The sequence below is a fragment of the Alligator mississippiensis genome, chromosome 4 (genome assembly GCF_030867095.1).
Source record: "Alligator mississippiensis isolate rAllMis1 chromosome 4, rAllMis1, whole genome shotgun sequence".
NCBI lineage: Eukaryota > Metazoa > Chordata > Crocodylia > Alligatoridae > Alligator > Alligator mississippiensis.
Window position 1 is genome coordinate 110913793 of NC_081827.1, and position 14013 is coordinate 110927805.

General features: G+C 44.9%; 1 protein-coding gene and 1 long non-coding RNA gene across 2 annotated transcripts in view; one reads left to right on the forward strand and one right to left on the reverse strand.

Moving 5' to 3' along the window:
• The window catches only part of DGKI (diacylglycerol kinase iota), a 186758-nt gene that overhangs the window by 120989 nt on the left and 51756 nt on the right, over positions 1–14013 (forward strand). Inside the window, exon 26 of the mRNA XM_059726475.1 lies at positions 350–475. Coding sequence (XP_059582458.1) covers positions 350–475 — 126 coding nt within the window. The remainder of the gene's footprint in view (positions 1–349; positions 476–14013) is intronic.
• The window catches only part of LOC132250159 (uncharacterized), a 71743-nt gene that overhangs the window by 29446 nt on the left and 28284 nt on the right, over positions 1–14013 (reverse strand). The gene's annotated exons all lie outside the window — the stretch shown is intronic.

Below are 14013 nucleotides of genomic sequence, written 5' to 3' on the forward strand. Positions count from 1 at the left end.
TTTGCAGCTTTCCCAGGGTGGCTTTTCCATTCTTATGCTCAGGATAGGTTGGGGAAAGGCAGTTATTAAATAAGGACCTGGGTAAACAGATATAATGCTAAAAAAAAAGAGCTCTTTCTCTAAGGCATAGGTTCACATACTGTTTCCTGCAGTCCTGAAGTGGCCTGCAGACCCCAGGCATGATAAAGGGTATCTATTTTCTTTTTTCCAATGGCTGGATCAAAAACTCCTGGGCTAATCCCCCTCACTGCATAAGCAAAAAAAGTGCTAAGAATGAATGGATGTACTTGATTGTGAAAGGTGATCTCTGAGGAGAGAATTGGTTTTTGCTTTCTCCTTGTTTTCTTAGAATACCAGATCGGTGGAACCCAGCAGTTCGAAAGCGGATGCTGAGTGACAGTGGCCTGGGCAAGATTTCCCTGCACTACGAGGTACCTGAAAAACAAAAGGACGCCAGCCAGACATACATGCTGCAGTAAGAGCCCTCTGCGTTTCTCTGCTTGATGCTGCGCTGTCACTGCCACCACTGGCATTTTTAGCAACTCTAAAATGTGATAGGTTACATTGATATGATAAAATAAATGGATTCCCTCAATTTCTCTCTCTCTCTCCTTCTGCTCCCTTCTGCTTCATCCTCCTCCATCTGTTATTTTCCTTTCTTCCCCAGATTTCTTTCCTCTTTACTATTAAAATGATAGACTTAGATTTCTAAAGCAACTCATTTTTTTGTGTACCTCAAATTCTGGATGCCCAGCTGGAGGAAATTTGAAGTGAGCTGGTTTTCAGAAACAGCTACATATCAAGAACCTTGTTTTTTCTAGCACTGGCAAAATACATTTGACATGTAGCTCCTTAGCTGTCCCAAAGTATCTTCAGGCAGGCCTTGTTAAATTATTTTTTGCTCCCATAATGAAACATGTTCCTCTCTACCAACATCATGCCACTATGCTTAGGGATAACTTAATAATTTGGGGGAGAATTAATGAAATCATCCTTCAAGTTAAAACCCACACTTCATTGACTCATTTTATATAAATACATCATGTGGCTATATATGAGGAACTTTGATTCCTCACTTTTTGGTACACAAGTGGTGCTCAACTACCTGTTTCTTTCAAATGAGCTTTTCAAAGCCAACAAAAGAATTTAGCCACTTATCAGCCACTAAAACAGAAATGTGTAGTGTGTGGCTGAATTCAATTTAAAAAGTCATCTTTTTTGCTCTAGCTAGTGGCTTATATTGATGTGTGTCAGTCCTCTTTTATATTTCCTCTCAATTGATGCTCCCAGGGCCAGGGCTTTTATGGAGCCCAAAAGTCAGTTATGACTAGGAAGGGAACAACAAGATATAAAAGTCACGGCGTGGGTTTTAGTTAATCCTCCCTTAAATCACTAATAACTATAAGTATAGATATGGAAAGGGGTGGCTGGATGCCTGTTGGTTAGTACTTTGCTATATCTCATAGGAAGATTTTGGTTAAGTTCAGGGTCTTGATATTTTGCTCCTCTACATCTACCACTGTAACTGTGAATATTGAAGAGGAAGCCTGATCAGCTTAAGAGTGTCTGAAGTTTTCCTCTGACAAGGATGGAGGGCTTTGAAATTAGAACATGTGAAGCAGGAAGAAATAAAAATGATGGGTAGTAATCCCACGGGAGTGGAGTAAATATGGTTAGATGTGGAAAAAGTCCTAGTTGCTGCGATGAATGATATAAATTAAATGTGACTGGAAATATTTACATGGGTGGAATCATGGAGTTTATCAAACATTAGTCCCTATAGATAAGGTTACCTGATCTATTCCATTGTAAAGCTGCATTTTCAGTTGCTTATAACTTCCGTTGTTTGGATTGATATTTTTCCATGCCAGGCATCTGCCTCTTGCTTCCATTTTTTCTACTTATTTATTTGGAAAGTTTCAGCTAAAACAGTGTAGTTGTTTCTGAGAGTGAAATTAGGAGAAAATTGTCATTTTGTGCATGTTATTGTATTGATACGTTTGTTTCATTAAGAAACTCTAGGTCTCACAATGTTTTGGAAGAAGTCTTTGGAGGCTTGAAATTTGCTAGAGGTCTCACCTGGGTCCCAGAGATGTGCTTCTTGTTGTCTCTGTCAATATCATCCTGAATTTGACCAAGTAATAACTTTCTGACAAATATCAGTAAGTATGTACTTAGTTAAGACTTGTTGTTCTGGCAACAAATTTCTCCAAAGTTTTGTCTCGATGGAGCACGTCCCAATACAGGGCTGTAGGGGCTAAGCAGGACTTTTCTACAATTATTGCTTCTTGTGGCGCTGAGGAGCTTACAGTGCCAAGCATGGGGACTAAGAGAAGGGAGACTAATTTAGTAGGATTTCCTGTTATTGGCACTTATAGGTAGCAAGGAGGAGGGAAACAACCACAGTAGAATGAACAGCCAGTGTGTGGGGAGGGGTTGGAGTGGGTGTGGGAAGGATCATGGAGGTGGGCAGGCAGCAGAGGAACTGGGGGACAGGAGATAGTAGGTGTGATGTGTACAAATGCAGGGAATTCTGGACTATATACATGCAGATAGAAAGGGAGCAGGAAGTAAGCAACAGATGTGGAAATGAGAGAGCAAGAAGATGCCAATATACAGAGGCTCTGGATAGCAGCTGAAAAGTTGAGAAGAAGCCAGGATGGGAAGAAGGAAATGTAACAGAAGGGAAGGGGAAGAAGGAACTGGGGGCATGGATAGGAGCAGGATGAGAAGAGTGTTTAACCACAAGAGTGCGCTCGACTGTAGAACCTGGAGTTACAGCTTCTTATGCGACTTTTTTCAGCATGCCACTCTTTCATTCAGATAGGCATGCTCTGGCATTAGTTCCTGTGGGAGAGAGGGCAAGACATTGAAAGCAACCTTTGCAAATGGCTGTCAGTGGCACATCTTTTTTTTCTGGATGGCCAAAAAGACACGTGCAGCCTGATTTCCAGAAGGACTGACCACCCACAGTTGCAACATAGTGTTCTGCTTTCAACATATTAAATGCTGTAAAAGTATTAAATACTTTGCAAAATCTGGCCTAAAGTATCTCAAGTTATGCACATACAATTAAAGGATTCATTTTTGACAAATTTGGTCTTAATCTCCCTGTGTTTTAGCCCTGTTTATAAAGTGGAGATGATAATAAATACCACCTCACTTCACAGGAGCTCATGAAGATAAATTCATAAATGTTAGAGAAGCACTCAGGTACTGCCAAAAGAACATTGCACAGGAGGAACATTTCCTAGGAGGAAATCAATTTTATATTCAGTTCAGTGTTGTAATGATATACAAGAAATAAGATCTAGTGTATGATAAAACATTTAGTGTTTTATCATACACTAAATGTGAATGATAAAAAATAATAATGAAAGCTATCCATGTATTCACTGATGCAGGGGTCCTGTGGAAAAAAAACAGCAGAGGCCATGTAATTAAAAACCACATTATAATGCATACACATGAGGGAGCCAAATCAAGCTTTTACAGACCATCTTAATTCCGGTGTTTGTTAGCTTTTATGTTCTTGACTTTTCATCCCTAATGTTATTTCAATCTAGTTTTGTTTTTATAATATATTTACAAAACACCTTTTAGGTCTACCTTTTCTATAATATTCATATAAAACTCCTTTCTACTGTGGTCTCTGAAGGCAGCATACAAACTCTTACACGGGGTTCATTCATTCAGGTAACTTTTTTCCAAATATAACTTATGTGGAGGATTTTAGTAAGTCAGAATACAATAACACAAAGAAGAAAACTGATTAGATACAGGGGATACCTATTTATTTCAGTGTTCCAGCAGTAGACATGAGTGATCAGGGCTGTGGTTTAGACCTCATCTAAAATACAGCATGACACCTCCAGCTATAAACCTAATATCCCTTAGTATCGCACAAGGGCATGACTTTGGTCCTCACTCTGAGGGAGGAGAGCCATCAACTGAATCACTGTTTCTGCAATACTCTGGATTTTCCTTGGAGGTCATACCTTTTTCAAGCACTGACTTGGCCTGACCCATCTTAGATCATGACAGCAGGTTAGATCACAGCTGGAAGGAGTATGGCTGCAGGCACCTCGGAGCATCTGTGGCATAAGTCTGTGCTTCTCTTGAAAGTGGAGTCTTACTTTTTGAAAAGAGGGGGATAGTTGAAAAGACCAGCCATGCATGTAAACAAGGATACGCTTTAAATTACTCCAGTCAGGATAGAAGTAAAAGAAGAAGATACAGAGAGAGCAATTTGAAAATAATTACGTTGTTTGGAACTGATCCTACTTTTAAGCCCTTGAGGTAACAGGAAATTTGATTTCAGTGGTTCCCAGGCAGCGGTCTTTTGTGGGAGAAAATTAATTACCCTTTTGTTTTTAATTAAGTGAGCTTTCTATTAGTTATTTTTCAGGTGGCATCTGATTAATGATATTTCAAGTTCCTTGCCTTTCCCCCCACCCTTTCTGCTTGCCCCTTGAGATGGAAGAGTTGTGTGTCCCACACAGGGAGAGATAGGAAAGGCTGGTATCTAATCTTAGTGCAGTGACCAGGAACTGAACCATGTTTTAGTTTAATAGGAACATAGGACTGATGTGTAAAATGCATCCACAGCACCTGTGAAGAGATTTGGTTAGGAGAGAAGTGCTTGTACTAGCCCTACTTATACACGCTAGTCCAGTCCAGCAAAATATGTAATTAGGTGCTTCACATACAGGTAGTCTGACTAATGCAAACCCTTCTCATCTGGTCAAATGCAACTTGTTGGACAGACATGGAAAATCATGCACCAAACTGTGCTAGGCTTGCTGAGGGCTGTTTGATAGGTTTGTGTGCGTGGGTGTGTGCTCTGAGCAGCTGCTTGCTGATTGATTGCTCGCTGGGTGTGACAGAGGGCCCTAACAAAGTGGCCTACCCAGTCCAAGCCCAGGAGAGGTATATAAGGAGGCAGTCCAAGCAACCAGGGAAGCAGTGAAAAGGGAGAAGCTAACAAGACAGTTTGCAAGCAGCTCATTATTTAGTTTGCAGGTCAGTTTGCCACCCTCTCTTTGAAGGGGAGCCTGAAAGGCAAGATTCTTTGATATGTAATTAGGACTGACTAACTACATACTTTTATTTTAGCAGCTGGACCTCAGCAGCTAGACCAAGACTTAAGCCCCTTGTTTAAGTAGAGTCCAGAGTGAGGGGGAGTTTGCTTGGAAACTCTTTCATGTTCCTTTACTGTTAGCTTGCTAAGAGGAAAGACGTTGCAGGGAAAAGGGAACCCTTCAGATCAAGAAACAGCAAACAGGCCAGCTACACAGGAGTTTGCTAGGGAAGGTCTGCTTGGACGGAGAAGCATGAAATGAGAGGCAGAAGATTAGAAGACCCAGAGGCATGGCTGGAGGATGTTGCAATACCAGAGCTACTGCCACTTCCAGCTCTTCCTCTGCTTCCACTTGTGAGGTGTCTGTCTAGGCAGGACCCCACACTGCTGAGGTTTCCACCCATGTCCTGGTTTGGTGATGTGCAGACTGTGGCTTGCAGATTCCTTCCCATGTCAGCCTGCAATGTGAGTGGTGCCTTCTGGTGGTGTCGCTTGGGAGATGGCGAGATTGCTACAGGAGGTGGTAGCAAGGCCCTGAAGCATCCTCCACCATGAGGGCTTCATTGATTACATGCTGGAGGAAACCTCTAGGACCATGGAGGAAGAACTGCCAGAGGTGGTGCTAGAAAAGGAAGAGGGCATAGACTCCCACAAAGGTGGAAGCTGAAAGCATGTATCTTCTGGCAACAAGAAGAAGTCACCATCCACACGTACAGTGGTTTGCCTGAAGAATAGATATGGAGTGCTAGCAACAGAGGAGGAGGAGCACATTCTACTGGTGGAAGAGGCCGGGCCAGGAATCCCCAAGATAGGGAGGATCAAGATCACTGCCACAAAGAGGAAGCAAAAGGTGGTGGTACAGGCAGTGGTAGTTGGAGACTCCTTTCTGTGGGGGATGGAGGGATCCATCTACTAGCCTGACTTGTTGTCCCGGGAGGTCTGTTGCTTGCCTGGAACCTGGATCTGAGATGTCACGGGAGGATTACTGAGACTCATCCAGCCCTCTGACTACTATCCCACATTGCTCATCCATGTGGGCATCAGTGATACTGTCAGAGGTGACCCTGACCAGATCAAGAGTAACTATAGGGCTCTGGGTGCAATGGTAAAGGAGATGGAGGCACAGGTTATTTTTCTCAATCCTTCCAGTGAAGGGGAAGGGCCTTGGTAGGAGTGGATGCATCCTGAAGATCGATGCATGGCTGCACGGGTGGTGTTGTCAGCAGGGATTCAACTTCTTTGTCTGTGGGATGCTGTTCCAAGCAAAAAGATTGCTGAGGAGAGTCTAGAACCACCTGACGAAGAAAGGGAAGAGCATCTTCGCAGACAGGCTTGCTAACGAGGACTTTAAATTAGGTTTGCTGGGGGATGGAAAACAAAGCTCTGAGGTAAGTGGGAAAGCAGGGGACCTGGAGGAAGCAGAAGCAGGAAGGGGTAATATCAGAGGCCTCGTTCTTTCTGAGAAAGTAGGGCAGTCAGCTAGTTACCTCAGGTGTCTGTACACGAATGCATGGAGCCTGGGAAACAAGCAGGAAGAACTGGAAATCCTTGCATAGGTGATGCATAGGGGGAAACATGGGGGGGCACGTGCCCCTCCTGAGATTGGCCCTCGCCAGCCGGGGAGTGGGGAGTGCTGCTGGGGGACCGACCCCCTCCCCCTGGTCGGTGACCGGTCGCTGGTAACCCCCTACAGTCAGGACGCACCAGTTGCCCATGAGTCCTTGCACAGTCACAGAACTATGATGTGATTGGAATATCAGAGACTTGGTAGAGCTCGCATGATTGCAGCACTGTCATGGATGGGTATAAACTGTTCAGGAAGGCCAGGCAGGGGAGAAGAGGTGGAGGAGTTGTGCTGTATGTAAAAGAGCCATATGATTGCTCAAAGCTCCAGTATGAAACTGGAGATAGACCTGTTGAGGGTGTCTGGGTTAAGATTAGAGGGGAGAGCACCAAGGGTGATGTTATGGTGGGTGGCTGCTATAGACCACCAGACCAGGAGGATGAGGTGAATGAGGCTTTCTTCAAACAACTAGCAGAAGTTTCCTGATCACTGACCCTGGTTCTCATGGGGGGACTTCTATCAACCTGACATCTGCTGGGAGGGCAATACAGCAGTGCACAGACAATCTAGGATGTTTTTGAAGAGTAATGGAGACAACTTCCTGGTGCAAGTTTTGGAGAGACCAACTAGGGGCCATGTTCTTCTTGACCTGCTGCTAACAAACGGAAGAATTGGTGGGGGATGTATAAGTGGATGGCAAGTTGGGCAGCAGTGACCATGAGATGATTGAATTCAGGATCCTGACAAAAGAAAGGATAGAGAGCATCAGAGTATAGACACTGGACTTCAGAAAAGCAGACTTTGACTTCCTCAGGGAACTGATGGGCAGAATCTCCTTAGAGGCCAGTCTTGGGGGGGAAAAGGAGTCCAGGAGAGCTGGTTGTATTTTAAAGAAACTTTATTAAGGGCACAGGAACAAACCATTCCCATGTGCAGGAAGAACAACAAATGTGGCAAGTAACCAGCCTGGCTTAGCAGAGAACCCTTCAGTGAACTTAAACACAAAAAGGAAGCTTACAAAAAGTTGAAGGTTGGACAGAACTAGGGAGGAGTATAAGAATATTGCTTGGGCATGCAGGGATGAAGTCGGAAAAGCCAAAGCGCAATTGCAATTGCAGCCAGCAAGGGATGTGAAGGGTAACAAGAAGACTTTCTACAAGTGTGTTAGCAACAAGAGGAAGGTCAAGGAAAATGTGGATCCATTACTGAATGGGGGAGGCAACAGCTAGTAACAGAGGATGAGGAAAAGTCTGAAGTGCTCAGTGCCTTTTTTACCTTGGTCTTCACAGGCAAGATAAGCTCCCAGACTACTATAGTAGTACAGTTTGGGGAGGAGGTCAGCAGCCCTCAGTGGTGAAAGAACAAGTCAAGGACTTTAGAAAAGCTGGACATGTACAAGTCCATGGGGCCAGATGCAATGCATCCAAAGCTGCTGAGGGAGTTGGCTGATGTGATTGCGGGGGCACTGGGGATTATCTTTGAAAACTTGTGGTGACCGAGAGAGGTCCTGGATGATTGGAAAAAGGCAGTTTAAGAAAGGGAAGAAAAAGGATCCTGGGAACTACAGACCAGTCAGCCTTACCTTAGTCCACAGAAAAATCAGGGAGCAGGTCCTCAAGGAATCTATTTCTAAGCACTTGGAGGATAAGAAGATGATTAGAAATAGTTAGCATGGATTCACCAAGGGCAAGTCATGCTTGACCAGCCTGATTGCCTTCTATGATGAGATGACTGGCTCTGTGGATGCGGGGAAAGCAGTGGACATATTATACTTTGACTTTAGCAAGGCTTTTGGTACCATCTCCCACAGCATTCTTGCAAGCAAGCTGAGGAAGTACAGGTTGGATGAATGGACTGTAAAGTGGATGGATTGTTGGGCTCAATGGGTAGTAATCAATGGCTCAACGTCTAGCCGGCAGCTGGTATCAAGTGGAGTGCCCCCGGTGTTGGTCCTGGGGCAAGTTTTGTTCAATATCTTCACTAATGACATGGAAGATGGGATGTATTGCAGCCCTCAGCAAGTTTGCAGATGACACCAACCTGTTGGGTATAGTGGATACATTGGAGGGTGGGGATAAGATTCAGAGTGACCTAGACAAATTAGAGGACTGGGCCAAAAGAAATCTCATGAGGTTCAACAAGTGCAAGTACAAAGTCCTGCACTTAGGATGGAAGAATCCCATGCACTGCTACAGCCTGTGGACTGATTGGCTAAGCAGCAGCTCTGTAGAAAAGTACCTGGAGGTTACAGTGGACAATAAACTAGATGAGTCAGCAGTTTTAGCCAAGAAGGCTAACAGCATAGTGGGCTGCATTGGTAGGAGCGTTGCCAGTGGATCAAGGGAAGTAATTATTCCTCTCTATTCAGCACTGGAGAGGCCACATTTGGAGTATTGTGTCTAGTTTTGGGGCCCCACTATAGAAAGTTGGAGGGAGTACTATGGACAAGTTGGAGGGAGTACAGCAGAGAGCACTGACAATGGTTTGGTGGCTGGGGCACATGTGTTATGAGGAGAGGCTGAGGGAACTGGGTTCTTTTAGTTTGGAGAAGAGAAGACTAAGAGGGGATTTGATAGCAGCCTTTAACTACCTGAAGGGTGGTTCAAAAGAGAATGGAGCTAGACTGTTCTCAGTGATGTCAGAACAAGGAGCAGTGGTTTTAAGTTGTAGCAAGGGAAGTTTAAGTTAGATATTAGGAAAAACTTTCCCACTAGGAGGGTGGTGAAGCGTTGGAACAGGTTACCTAGAGAATTGGTGGAATCTCCATCCTTGGAGCTCTTTGAGGCCCAGCTTAACTAAGCTCTGGCTGGAGTGATCTTGTTGGAGATGGTCCTGCTTTGAGCACTGGGATGGACTAGATGACCTCCTGAGGTCCCTTCCAACCCTCATTTTCTATGATTCTAAGATAATATGTGGAATGCGGAAGGGATACATTTGGTCTCTGGCAGTGGACCATAGTGAGGATCAGTGCTTCCTAGGAAGTCATAGTTTCATAGTAGCTAGGGTCAGGAGGGACCTGAACAGATCATTTAGCCTGACCCCCTGCCACAGGCAGGAATGAATGCTGGGTTCACAAGACCCCAGACAGGTGATCATCCAACCTCCTCTTGAATATGCCCAAGGTAGGGGTGAGGACCACTTCCCTGGGAAGTTGGTTCCAGACTTTGGCCACCCTAACTGTAAAATATTGCCTTCTGATCTCCAACCTAAACCTATTCTCCATCAGCTTATGACCATTGTTCCTCATCACCCCAGGTGGTGCTGGGGAGAAAAGAGCTCTGCCTATTTGCTGTTGATCCCCCTTGATGAGCTTGTAGGCAGCCACCAGGTCCCCCCTCAGCCTCCTCTTGCTGAGGCTGAACAGGTTCAGGTCCTTCAGTCTCTCCTCGTAGGGCCTGTCCTGCTGCCCTCTCACCAAGCAGGTGGTCCTCCTCTGAACCCTCTCCAGGCTGGCCACATCCCTTTTGAAGTTTGGTGCCCAGTACTGGACGCAGTACTCCAACTGCAGCCTGACCAAAGTCGGATAGAAGGGGAGTATCACCTCTCTGGACCGGCTTGAGATGCAGCCGGTTTAGTTTTAGCATTTAGGGGCCTCATTTTGGGCAAAACTCAAACTGTTTCCCCAGTTTCCCCAGCAGTTTGAGTGCCCTTGTGCCCCCTAGAAAATGAGACCCCAGGAGTCCTGTCTCAGCATCCCTCCCATTCCCACTTCCTTCCCACTGTTCCCTTGACAGCTTGGGGTTTCCTCCCAGGTGGAACTCTGGCCACTTGTGGTCCTCTGCCCCCTCAATTCCACTGCCCCCCCCCCCCCCCCCACACACACACACAATGTCCCAGTCCTGTCCCCCTGATGGCCTGAGATGCAAGTCCATTGTCTGGGAATAATACCGACAGAGCACTAAAGCCTTCTGGCTAGAGGGTCAGCTGTTGTAGAAAAGAAAGAAAAGACAGCACCAAAAGGAGGCAAGCTGTAATGAATACATGAGAGAGGTTGGTTATACACTAAATGAAAGAATGTCCTCAGCAAATTCCTTCATCTCCATTCACCTGGAGAGAGACATAGTAACTTCTATGGCATCTGCCCAGCTGTTATGTCAGAATGTGTCCAGAGCTGTGAGATGTGTTATCTAAGTACAGCGCTTGGCTTGTGAAGGGTGGGGAAGGTGGGCCAGAACACCATCTAGTCCTGTTACTGAGAAGAAGAAAAATGCCTACAGGGGCTCAAAGACAGCAACAACACTTTATACTAAGTGGACATTAATTAGCTAGTAATACCATCCAGCCACTACTTTGTGAAGCAATTATAACTTAATTCCTGAGTGGGGAGAAAAGTGAGGCTGAAGGTCAAGTGCTTTATTGCAGCTGAAGGAATTGGATAGTTGCTGAGGAAATCAGTGTGATAGTACAGATGTTACAAGGGTTTTTAAAAGAAAATTGTGTGTAGTACAAGGTGAGAGAAAATCGTATTGGGGATATGAGCTCAAGTATGGAATGAAAGAGAAAAGCTCTTAGAGTGATACATTTCTGAAAATATGAAAAGGTGATGTGCAGTTTGAAAATTCCATGGGGGAGTTTTTAGTGATCAGTGAGCCTTTGAGGGTTGCTTCAGCTGAGCATTTAAAAATTCAGATGTTTCACTAGATGTTTTACAATCTAAAAGCAGAGCTGGAAGCCTCACAAAGCTAGTTTTCAAATATGCTCAGTCTATTGTAAAAATGTCAGTATTACCTATTGAAAAGTTTGGTGCCCATTCAGTTAAAGCTGTGGCTGCAAATTTGAGAGATGGAGTATTCTTATTTCATCTAAGCCATGTACACATGCTTAGAAACAGAATTTCCAGGCTTGCTTTACGTCATAGATTAGACTACAGTCACGGTTTTCAATGAAATCATACTTAGAGGGTGACACATCAAATTTAGCATGTCATCTACTTATACTCTCTCTTGTCTGATGTCATTAGACACATTACACACATTAGCATGATGAGATGGAATTTCTCTTTCTTTCTACTTCTTTTTCTCTCTTACATCTATTGGCCTTTAATTTCTTTCCACCATATCATTCTTTACTGTTTTAAAATAAGCTTCTAAGGAGCTACTGTCATTACCTTGCTGTAGAGCATCAGCAGGGCACACCTGCATTCTAGCACATTTGCCAAGATGAGCAGGGAAAGGGAGAAAAAATTGAAAATGAACAGAAGGTTGGGGGCTCAAAGATAGGAAGAGGGGACACCGAAGGAATAGATAATGGCAGAGAGAAATTCAGAGAGAGAGAGAGAGAGAGGAAAATATCAGAAAAAATATTTAACTGAAAGATTTCAAATGGATAAAAAATTACTAGGCTAAACAACAAGATCCCTGAGAATGAGGGAAGAGTCTAATCCTGCCTCTCAACGGCTAAATGCAGAGATTCGTGGGGTTTAGGGGGAGGTTAAATTGTGTTAAAAATGGCCACCTAATCTAATTTAGTTTGCTCCAGTGTGGACTTTACACTTAGGCCTCCAATCACTCAGTGATTGGAAATCAATCTAAATTTGGAACTGTACAGAAGTTCTGCACACACAGACCACTCTAAAAATGGTGGAACCTAGTCTAAGACAAAACTGGATCGATGTATACTCAAACTGAATCGATCTAGGTTAGACCAGTCCCTCAAAATTCTATACAGTTACCTGCACAGCCCAAGGGCTGGGAAAGCCCTGCCATTGGCTCTAGCCCCAGGGCTGTGCTTTTCCTACCCCTTTCCTGGTATCGAGCTATTTTTAGCCCCCCCTGCCCCTTGCCATCCCCCTCCTCAACCCCCATATGATAAGCCAGTATGAGTGCTGCTGGTTTTATCAGCGTTCACCGCTGCCAGGAGCCAAGGGAGTAAGTCCTGGTGGAGTGAGGGTTGGGGGTATAGGTTTTGATGGGGGGGAAGTTGGGGGGCTAAAAACAGCCCTTGGTTCCCCCAGAGCCCCCCTATGGACTCTGTGAGCACCCCTGATCCCACCAAATCCTCCTGAACCCCAGCAACCCCCTGTAGATTGCGCCTGCCCCCTCAATCCCTCTGATCCCTCCTATGGATCATCTCTGATTCCCCCACAGATGACATCTGCCCCCCATCACTCCCATGGATCACATCTGCTGCCCCATCTCCCCACAGATCCTGCTTACCCCTCCATCGCTCCTGCAGATTCTGCCTGCCCCCCATCCTATCACAGATGCTGCCTGCCCTGCCATCTCCCCAGTCACTCCTGCAGATCCTGCCTGCCCCTCCCATTCCCCCTGCAGATCTTGCTTGCCCCCCACCAATCCCCCCACAGACCCCCTGATTCCCCTCATCCCGAAAGATCTTAAATCAGGTGGCCATTTCTAATGCAATTTAATGCCCTCCTAACCCACTCCACAAATGTCTGCACTTAGCCTTACAGTCATTGGCAGAACTCCCATTAATTTCAGCAGGAGCAGAAGGCTGACAGGAGGCTGGTGTGGCAATATCTTAATTATGGATAGAAATTAAAATTTATCCACTACTGGGAAATCTCTCCTTTAAATTGTTGCTGCACATCTTCTCCCACTCCCTTTTTGTGAGACTTTCTAGTTTTACTCACTAGTGGCCAGAACCCTGGAAAAGCTTCCAGTTATTAACTGCAAGTGACACCTACTAAACAATTTATTTTTATTGTGAGTGCTGGTTCAGTGCTTATCACAATTGGGCTGGGGCCTCCAGGTGCAATTGCAATACAAATAAATTACAGTAACAGAGATTTTCTTTTATGTGACAAGGGAAAACTGGTGTTTTTGAGTCTTAAATGTCATTGTTTAAAGTCCCTAACATGATACACTCTTCATACATCAGTGAAAATCATACTGTTCTCCTTCACTAAAATATTCCATGCTTAAGTTTTCTGGAAGGTTTTCCTCTGCATGTGCTTGAAGATCACCATTTTATCCTGTTTATTGAAATTAGAATGTTTTGAAACAAACACCTATTCTCCATTGGACACAAAGACAATTGGGCTAGGGGCAGACATAGCACATAAATTGGTTTAAGTGATCAGAAACTGGTTTAAACCTGTAACAGAACAGATGTTCAGTGCGCATAAACCAGTTTGAAAATGGCTGAAACTGGTTTGAGATGATAAACCTGGTTGAATGTGGTATCAGACTTAACTGATTTGGCTCAAACTGGTTTATGCAATGTCTGTCCCAGACCCCTTGCTGGTTTAAGCTAAACCAGACTCCCCCAGCATCCCAGCATGCTCTCTGGGCTGAGCAGGGCTTTCTGCTCCACAGCAGGGCTGGTCCCTCCCATCTACTCCCTGGCTGGAGCTCCAGAGGCTGGGCTACTTTCCCCCTCCCCTCACAACTCCCTGCTAAGCAGGAAT